The 10,380-nt window shown below is 31.4% G+C and overlaps 1 protein-coding gene across 2 annotated transcripts; it reads right to left on the reverse strand.

Annotated features, from left to right (window-relative positions):
• Positions 1–3,399: 3,399 nt before the first annotated feature.
• Positions 3,400–7,623, reverse strand: LOC124830800 (ethylene-responsive transcription factor RAP2-7). 2 transcript variants are annotated; one of them, XM_047304626.2, is made up of 11 exons: positions 7,450–7,623; positions 6,560–7,324; positions 6,345–6,370; positions 6,136–6,166; positions 5,935–6,022; positions 5,705–5,850; positions 5,363–5,407; positions 5,147–5,250; positions 4,928–5,052; positions 4,599–4,712; positions 3,400–4,021 (listed from the first exon to the last, which is right to left on the reverse strand). In XM_047304626.2, the coding sequence occupies exons 2-11, from the start codon at positions 7,021–7,023 to the stop codon at positions 3,737–3,739; spliced, it is 1,428 nt and encodes a 475-aa protein (XP_047160582.1). In that variant the 5' UTR covers positions 7,024–7,324; positions 7,450–7,623; the 3' UTR covers positions 3,400–3,736. The 2 variants fall into 2 exon arrangements, with proteins under 2 accessions (XP_047160582.1, XP_047160583.1); XM_047304627.2 differs by lacking the exon at positions 5,363–5,407 and having other exon boundaries at positions 7,450–7,622.
• Between the last annotated feature and the right edge of the window lie 2,757 nt (positions 7,624–10,380).

Genomic DNA, 10,380 nt, shown 5'->3' on the forward strand with positions numbered 1-10,380 from the left:
TTGTCCTCTTTGGAACCACTCGTTTATAATGTTTCTTTTAATGTTATGGTTGAAACTGTCACAAACACCTTATCCACTTATTGTCAGTGTTCAAACCCAGATACTTTTTATATGCAGAGTGAAGCACTGAATAAGACTACATGTCAAAACAGAATCATTCTGCCTTTTATTTCATTATTATTTGCAACATCACTCCTATTAATTCCACCGCAAATAATGTTCAAATTATGTTACTTTTACGTTTAGTTGTCACTTATCTTTGGAGTGTTGTGCAAGAAATATTTTTAAGAAAGTTGAATTACAAATATCACGTTGTAGTATTAGGTATGGGTGTTCATTTCCACGTTTGGAATAATTCAGGAAAATAGTATCTTTAGAGTAAAAAGTTTGTTTAGTGTGATCAAAACGGAACACAGGTTTAATTAAGTCCATTTTATTATAAATTTATCATCTCAGTAAAAAAATTAAATTTGATTCGATTTATCATAGATTGATAGGTTAAATAGGTTAGTTCAGTCTTCTAATATCAAGTTTTCTTTTTCAATTCAAAAAATAAATATTTTTTTAATTTAAATTCAAATAAATTTCAATCTAAAATGATATTAAATTTTAAAAAGATAATTCAATATATATATATATATATATAATACAATCTAAATACATTTCAAAATCATGTTAAACTTTAAATATAATAAAAAAAACAAGCACAAAAAAACAAAATTAGATGAATTGACGAGACAGCCTGACTACCACATGTTCAACTTGGATGAGTCGAATTCTTAGTGAATCAAGCTTAAAATTAATTTGTATCAAAATTTCAACTTTTTTTTCAACCTAACTCGACCTGAATCCGTGATAAGCCAAATCATTAAGAGATTCTAATTCATCTTGACATTACTAAGTTTGCGTGTGCTTTATTGAGTTGTGAATTGTTATGTGTAGCTCTTCCCTCATCAACACATGGACCTCGTTTTTTATTATGTTGACAGCAAATTACTATTACATTGCTTTATTGTGAATAGAGTAGTAATATTATTACATTATTAGTATTTTAATTATTATAAGAATTAAAATATGATATAAAAAATACAAGAATTAAAATTTTAATGTCTTATAAAAATAATTATTTTAATTTCTTTTACAATTCCTCTCATGATTAAAACTAATTATTTTAATTTATTAAATTATAATTCTTTTACATTTTAAAAATTAATTTTAATAATTATTTTTAATTTTTATAAATATTTTTAGAATTAAATATAACATTAGCAATTATCATTTTATATTATTTTAATAACTAGGAATATTTTGATAATCTTTAATTTTTATCAATTAAACAAATTTTTAAAATTTATCATATGAATCAAATCCTACACTAATTCTCACAAACTTTACCTTTAAATACATTCTTAATTACCTCTAAATCCATCTAATAAAAAAAAATTACTCTCTAATTTCCTTAAATCTATTCAATCATTTTTCCCGATCATCTCTAATTAAACGCACCTTATAAATGAACGGAAAAGTACAATCTGAGAGTGTGAAAAGAGATAAAGATGGATGTTGGAAAAGGTTTGCTGATGAAATAAATGTTGGAAAAGGAGAAAAGGAATAAATATTAGTAATTATTACGTAGGTCATGATCAGGGTAAACTTAGGACATCAGAGGATCCTTTTCCCTTTTCCCATTTTGAATGACTTCCAAATTCATTGACTACAGTACTCCTCCAACTACAAGAAAAAAGTAACAAAAATAAGAATTTTCAGTTCTTTCATATATTATTTCAGTTATATATATCTTGTAATAAAAGCAGTAAAAGATGAATAGATAGATGTAAAAGAAAGTGAAAGAGAGATATTTTTGTGACATTAGACGTGGATGGTTGATGATAATTGTGATGATGAAGAGAGAAAAGTAATGTAGGGTTGTAGGTGACATTATTGTTGTAGTACTCGAGAAATGGAAAACCTTAGGAGATATTTGATGTTGATTTTCTGAAATTAGTAATACTAATAGGAAGAGGACAAGAAAAGGTTGGTCCCGTCTGTGTTTCAGACAGAACACAATGATAGAGGGTGTTCTGTTCTGATTGATTCTCTGCTGCGTTTGTACAATGAAACAGAGATAACACATGAACAGTAATTGGAATGCATAGCAGCTGATGATGCCTCTCTTCTGCTCTGCTCTGCTCTGATGCCTTTCATATACTTTTGTAGCTCTCATTACCGGAATGAATAATGTTGCATTGCTCTGTCACCCATATTATTAAATACTACACTCCTTCTAATGTGTAATCACTTGTGTCACCCACTGCTCCTTCTCAATCAACATCGCCAATCCTCGTTCCTTTAAAATTGCAGGTTGACTCATTATATCCCACTTTTCAATCTTTTTTTCTCTCGTAAAACCATTTTTTTTTCTCTGTTTCAAACTCTCAAACATGTATCTTTTTATTTAAGTATTGATGCTCATAATTATTTTGTAAGAACGCTTATTTTAATGATGAAAATCACAAGCACTGGCTAAATTAGTTGTGCAAAAATATTTAGTTACAATTCAGTTATTGCTGTAGATATATCCTGTGAAAGTGAGTTTAAGACAGCTTACTTCATTTAAAATATTTTAAAATAATGTTTTTGTATTAAACTATAGAAGAAAAATTAAATTGCTTACTATTAGAATAAAATTAGACGAACTGAGCTAAAAGAATTGGAAAATATTATATTAAAAATTCTACATATTATGAATTCTTTTCCAAAACGTTCTATAACTTGTATAGTTTCACTAAATATATCAAATGTAATATTGTAAAAACAGCCACTCTTACAAAGATAACTTACTATTGTTTTTTTTCTTCAAAAGGCATTTACTAAGCACACCTCTTATCTCACGTTAACATTTAGTACATAATAGTAGGAACCAATAAATGACCAAAACTAAATTGATATCCAAAAAAATTATACAAGGTATTGGAAATTAAGTTATATAATGACTAGGTATTTAATTTAGTAATTTTTAAATTATCATTTATCTTTTTTGGTAATAAACATTTTTAAGAAAGTTATCAATTACCCAAATAATGACAAATTAACGTTTCTTTCTAAAAATCCTTATTAAATGAATGAGTATATAAATGTCGTTGGTGAATCGATACTTAATGTTTATGATTGGAAAAATAATAATTAATATTTTAGTAATGTTATAATTAAGAAATATTTTAAATTAAGTTAAAACACTATAAAAGGTGAATTTGGCGGGTAGAAAGAAATAACGGAGATTTCTTAGAAATATATTATTATCCATATTTTTTTCATAAGCAAAAAGAATGCACCCAATCATAAACCATCGAAAATGAGAAAGGTTTTAACTCCCAAAGAAGAGATGCAAGAGCGCTGGGGTAGTCAAATAAAGTTGTGAAATGTGCAATGAAAAATACAACACAGATTGGTTTCCTCCCAAAGCCAGGGTTGCACACAAAGAGCCCACACTCACAAAATTGGCGGGCGAATACCCTAGTTTTGATAGCCTCTTACTAGTTTTGAAGATAAGAGAATTCTAGTATAGAATTGGTGCTCTCGAAAATCGTTTTTTTCTTTTCTTCATACACGATTGGGAATAATGGTTCTTAACCAAGAGGAGCAATCAGTATCTAAGTATTCATCAAGCAGTAACAGAATTATACAACGAGTTATAAGCGCAAAGGTCTGTTGCAATTTACCATTTTTACTTGCATTACTAGATAGGATGGGATGGTGCCTGAGTGGACTTGACCTCGTAATATAATTGCGGTGTATTGCTACCTGGTGCACTGGCTGAAGTGAAACAGAGGTTCTGCGGAATTGAGTTCACTGATTTTGTTGGAAAGATGGCATGCGGTGGAAAGGTAGCTGAAATTGAGAATCCTGATGATGCTGCAGAAGAGAACGGTGGTACTGGGTTGGCAGTAACCTGGCCATGTGTTTGCCACGCCCAGTTGGGGACTCCTTTTGAAGGATCTATGCCGATTCTCTCTGCTATTTCCTGTAAAATATTTCAACAATCTTTCAAACATACGCATATAGTTATCTTCCTGTGCCACAAACCACACAGTAATGCTGGTATCAAGTCGTATTAATGCATGGAGTATCTCCTCCATGTAGGATACAAATTTGAAAAGGAACGCCGAAAGGAATGTCGACGGAAATATTATTCCCATGCCGAGATGGTTTGTCATTAAATTTTTAGCCGTTTCCAAATACAGCTCATTACAAATATATATTTATGAATTACAATAACCAATTTATGGACTCACCACTTTAAGTACAGTTTTTCAACGTATTTGGGAACAACTCTTCTTGTCAAAAAGGAATAAGTGACAGCTATTTATCAAATAGAGACAAATTCCTTGAAAAGTTAGATTGCACCAAAAGTTGATAAAGATCGTATGTAAACGCTAAGGAGGATTCAACGGACATAAAACTCAACTTCGAATGTTATGTCAAAATGAAAAGTTAAACGTTTCTGTTTGACCTAAGGTAGACAGACACTATCGTAAATGTTTATATGGAAGCATTTAACAACGAAACAAGCAATCGGTTGCACAGGCAATTGAACTCACCAGATTGGGAAAGAAAGTGTAATGTGCGGCGTTCCATACAGAAGGACGCTCTTCAGTTACAACATGCCTTTTCAAAGAAGGATCACCAATAACTGAACTAAAATTAGTCTCCATCTGTAAATAAAGAGAATCACCCTATCATGACCATTAATTAATTACTAACATATAAATGTGAAGCAATTACCAAACAATACCGGAAACCATGTTTCCCACCATTCATGACCTATGAAGAGTGCTACGGAGCTAGCTAAAGCAAATAAAGGTTATAATGTGATATAGACATTTGCCCCCGAGCTTAAAGTAAACAAAGACGAAAAGTTCAATTATACCCTTGAAATTCTTCCGGGTTGCGTGCTGCATGGGACTTGCTGGAACTGAAGATGACCTATGTTTTCTTTGGGACCATGTCCTGGAGTTGCTATGCCCAGATTGAGATCAAGATCGTGATTGCCACCTGTGTTGAATTTTAACATTTACCATCTAATTTTAACTCTGACAATCAATTGGAAATAAATATAACAGAAGAGTATCTTGCTATGAAGTACTACCTTCATTGATAGCTTCAGGTTTCATTTCGCTGTCATATGTACTTGGCTCAAAGTTAGTCACTGCCTCTCTTCCATTGCACTTGATTGCTGCCTTGTCATAAGCCCTGCTTTCCAGAAAATCAAAAGGGAGACATGTTGGTTCGAACCGTAATTAGCTTTGAAAATTCAGGGAAAGGGTTCAGTGCAGGAAAAATGTAATTCATGTATCATTAGGACCTTGCAGCTTCTACTTCGCTGTCGAAAAGCCCAAGATATATATACCTGCACGAAAGCATTGCAATCTCTAAAACAACAAAAACACCTCTGCCAATCGTTTCTGTGAAACAGGCATCCTAGAGAAGTTTCTCCAAACGTGGAAAAAAGCCTATAGAGTAAAGACCGATTGACTACCAAGCTGGAAACAATTCCCTTCGAATTCGTACTTCAGTTATACCAACAGGTACAGCTGATTGCAATAGGAACTTAAAATCGTACTAATAGCTTTTGCTCGTACAACGTATAAATTCCATAAACGTAGGCATACTGCTACATCAGTACAAAAAAAAAATAGATACTCACTTTTTTCCAAGGAATTGTCCCATTCGAGCTTCCCACCGGCCACATTTGTGAAGTGTCACTCCCCGGTATTTTGAACTCCCCCTTGAGAAACCGGTACTGTGACGGCGGAGTATGTGCACGAACTCCTCCTTGGAAAGATTTTTCATCTGTTCATCATTAATAACTAGTGAAAAACCAATCGCAAGCTCCACTTAGATTCAAATTCACAGAAAGCTTATGCTTTTTCCAACCTGTTTTAAATCCTCCTCATAATCAACAAGATTAAAATTGATATCCGCATCAAGTCCCCTGAACTTAATTGCAGCTCGATCATAGGCCCTAAATTTGAAAATTCCGAGTCAATTAAGGAAGACACCAATCAAACGAAGGACAGATTTCATTAATAAACAAAACTACGACAAAGGACATTAAAATATGGGCAAAAAGTTTACCTGGCTGCGGCATGAGCGGTGTCAAATCCGCCTACAATGAATAACAATCTAATCACAAGACGCTAAAAATAGCAAGGAAGCATCGAATAACAAACTCAAATATATATCTATACGTATATTAATCAAAAATAATATATGTAAATGGAAAAAACTCAATTATATAAATATATAAATGGAAAATACAATTAATCAAAAATACAAATCCATACCCAAATAGACTTGTTTCCCGCAATCCCTACATCAAACAAGAAACTAATTTAGGTCAATTCTGTTGTACTTTCAAATTCCACCATGATTAACTACATTAAAATTTCAAAGCAAATAATCAGAGTTACTTCAACTCAAACCCTAATAAAAAGGGAATATAATATATAATAATCAATAATCAAGAGATGCTAAAATGAACAATGAGAACTGCACGAACCAGATATGCGATTCCCATCTTCCGGTCCTTCTGTAGAAGGTGACTCCTCTGTACTGAGAGCTCCGAGACCGTGGACCTCTCCTACTCTTCTTCACCTGTGGTTGTTGCTGAACCTGAACCACCTTCACCTCGCCGTTTTGGCGATCCAGCGAGAGATCCACCAAACTCTTCCTAGCCTGAAACGACGACGTCGAACTCTGTCCTTGCCTATTCTCCGCGCTCGCCGGAAACAGCTCCTTCGTCGCTGAGACGACGACGTCGTCGGCACCTTCGACCTTAAGGATTCCGAAATTGAAGGTGAACACTTCGCCGGCGCGTGTCGAACACGAGTCCTCGTTACTCGACCCTTCCGCATTCACCACGGAGGAATTCGAAGTTCCCGAAGAAGCTTCGGGAAACTTGTCCAACAGCATCACCGAGTCTTGGCTCTGAGTCGAGTCGGCATTCAGATTAAGATCCAACATGGCGCTAAATCTTCTTCTACTAAGTATTTTTCAACTCTGATTTTCTTTCTATTTTATTATTTGTATCACTTACGCGCTTTATTATTATTATTAATTCGAACTACAACATAGCAAACAAATATTTCTTCAGCGTCAGCGGAGAATCTCTTTTTCTCTTCAACCGATGGTTACAAGAAGGAAAATCGATCCAATAAAAGGAAACAACCAATTATTACACGTAAAATGTAACCTAAACGGTTGAAGACGCGATATCTGAGGTTATATTTTGGTGTATAAAGAGCTTCTTCGACGAACAAGGAATCTGCAGTGGAACAGAAGCAAAGAGAGGGAAAAGAGAATTAGTAGGATATCCGGCCACTGTGAGTTCGACGGAGAAATTATCCGGCGACCGGAAGAGCGAAGGAGGAGGAAGAGAGAAAAACTCACAGAAGGCGTGAGAAGGAAGCACTGCGAGGTTTGGTAGTTACATTTATAGTTCCCTTGCGATGATTTGAGAACCGGAGAGAATAAAACTTTGGGGGCTACGGGATTCCATGGCACCGGAGAGAGAGTGAGAGAGGTAACAGGATCCGGGACACTTAATATAAAAGCTCTGACCCATTTTATGAGATGATGGAATATATAAACATTTTCTCTCTCATGGTTCCAACTTCGAACCGGTTGGTACGGTCACCGGTCAAGCGAAGGAGTTTTTTATTTTTTTATTTTTATTTTCATTACTCTGTGACACAGTCCAGTTGTGGTCTCATCGACGGAAACAGCCATCCACCACTAACGGCTGGGTTTCTTGTTATACGTATCAGAAAGAGGTAATAAGGGCGTTTTTGGTACAAAGTATCACATGCCCAAATTTTTACCCTACAACAAATTTTTCTCATCTCTCTCACGCACTAATAACTAAATACTATTGTAAACAAACTCACTTCATAACAGTATTAATTCCAGATTGCCATAAAATAAATTAAACTTTCACTACATCTTACTTATTCTGAATTATGCAATAGTATTGTATGTTATTGTGTAAGGTAGTAATGATTTTTTTTATATATATAAAGGTTCTGTTTTATCTTGCTTTTTTTAAGTGTGTGATATAATCTTTTTAACAAATGTAGTATATGTAAGAAAATAATTTATGTTCGACCATATAACATTTTATATTTTTATTTAATTCTAAATTAATATGCATGCTAAATTTATTAATTTAGTAATAATCTCAATATATTATTAGTTAATAGTATATATACTTAAAAGGCATACAGATTAAAGAATGTGCAATTATTTTCTTGTAAAAATATACTAAAGAATGTACGACGTTACAGTATTTTTCTTCCTTATATTAACTATATAGAGATTAATTAAAATGGCATATCTTCGACTCCTTTTGCGCTATTTGTAATTTTCAAATCTTGCAGATTAGAGAAAAAGAAAATCTTCTTGGAAAGCTAATCCTTCCATGTTGGATGAATAAAATAATATCACCTGATATACATGCATACAAAATATTACGATAATAAATCCTTGAAGAAGTACAAGAAAAACATATGATAGAAAAGTCAAATTGGATGTGTATACTAAATAAAAGTAAACGTTTACATATGAATATTGAAAAAATACTAATAAATGACTTTAATTTATAGTTGTAAAAATATAGAAATATTTTAATAATAGAATTTAATTGAATAGAAAAATAAAGCCTACGAATAAAATTTAGATTTTTTATTATTATATTAAAAAAATTAGGTTTAAAAAACTTTCTTTCACTTAATTTTCTCGGTAACAAAATGTGTTTTTAATTCTAGATTTTTTTTTAATTTGAAATTCTAAAAGAGAGATGATTTTACATTGTTGTGGTCAAGATTTAGATAAATATGATCATCCTTTTCAATTATGAACGTTTAAGTGAAGATGGACTCATGAGTTATCTTTTAAAAGTTTATATAAACTATTTGGAGTGCGAAAAAGATTAGAAATAAATTGCCGTTTAAAAAACATTTCAATATCAATGGAGTTAATATTACATCTTTATAATGTAATTATTTTGTATGCTTAACCTGTGTTGAAAAGAAAAAACGAGTAAAAGTTACATAATTTTATATTTGACATCATGGTTATGTAAAATTTGAGTTCATTATATATGAAGTTAGTGTTTATATTCATTGGTGTGATAGAGTTATCATTATTGTTACAGTAACTTTATAAATTTTTTAAAATTTTTATAGGGTTAGAGAAATCAAGTTATTAATAATATTCTTCTTAAAATGAAAAAAAAAAGTTCGTAAATGGGTATGGAGAATTTTGTAGAGGTTTGTTGAATAATTGAACTACACTTCCTTAACATAACATAGTAGAAGCTTTAGAACTCTTAATCTGTTTTATGAATTTCAAGCCGCTATGTTGCACTTTCTCGTCTTGTTTCTACGAAAGAAATTCTAACCCTAAAAAAATCTTCGTTTTGCGAGTAAGTACAAGTTGACCCTCGTCTAAACCATAATATATCAAAAAGTCATATCAAATCAATATTTTCTATTAAAATAAGTTTAATAATGAAATAGATATTTTGCTTTTTATTTCTCCTTTCATTTCTGTTGTTTTTTCTTTAATTTAAACAATTTTTTTCAATTATTTTATTTATTTATTTCAATTTTTATACATAATATTATTTATCATAGTTGTTCATGTTACCAAAAATTACACTTTCATACACTATTACACGCATTTGATGTATTATTTTTCATTTTTTCATTATAAAATTTATGTCAAATGAATATAGATGTATCATTCTATCATTACTCATATTATTAAATTACCCTTTTTCAACAAATTCGTGTAATTTTTCGTGTATTTTGTGTCTAACTGGTTGGGGGAGCAAAATATAAGTCAAGCCACTTAAAAAAAAAATAATCCAATTTTCAAAATTACTTTTAAAAAAATGGTTAGATACCGAATAAAGAATTTAAAAACAATACAAAAATAGTACAAACACACATTTATTTGTTTTTCATTAAAATAAATTATTTATTTTATTCTTTGGCGCTTGTTCAAACCCTTGCTTATCTCTGTTTATCACTCTGCTAGTTGGTGAGTAAAGAAGAAAAAAAGTAATATGAAATACCATGATCGATTTTAGAGCACCATAATCTATTATGAATTTTTGTATTATAGTATTGATGACTAATATAAATTTATATTAATGAAATAAAACAATCTCACTCATTCACTTTTATCAATTTATATTGAGAACTTAATTTTATGTTTTTTTTTTCAATCTCCCATTTTCCTTTTCCATGATCGAAAATAAGAAATAACATCATGGATTGGATTTACGTGATTGTCGTCCAAAATTTAATGGCCAACAGC

The sequence above is a fragment of the Vigna umbellata genome, chromosome 6 (assembly GCF_029865625.1).
Source record: "Vigna umbellata cultivar VRB3 chromosome 6, Vumbellata_1.0, whole genome shotgun sequence".
NCBI classification, from domain to species: domain Eukaryota; kingdom Viridiplantae; phylum Streptophyta; class Magnoliopsida; order Fabales; family Fabaceae; genus Vigna; species Vigna umbellata.

Coding starts and splice junctions, on each gene's coding strand:
- LOC124830800 (XM_047304626.2), bottom strand. CDS start 7,023: ATGTTGGATCTTAATCTGAATGCCGACTCGACTCAGAGCCAAGACTCG. Junction 5,408..5,704: donor GGACAATTCCTTGGAAAAAA/GTGAGTATCTAT, acceptor GCTTTCGTGCAG/GTATATATATCTTGGGCTTT. Junction 4,713..4,927: donor AACCCGGAAGAATTTCAAGG/GTATAATTGAAC, acceptor CTTTATTTACAG/ATGGAGACTAATTTTAGTTC.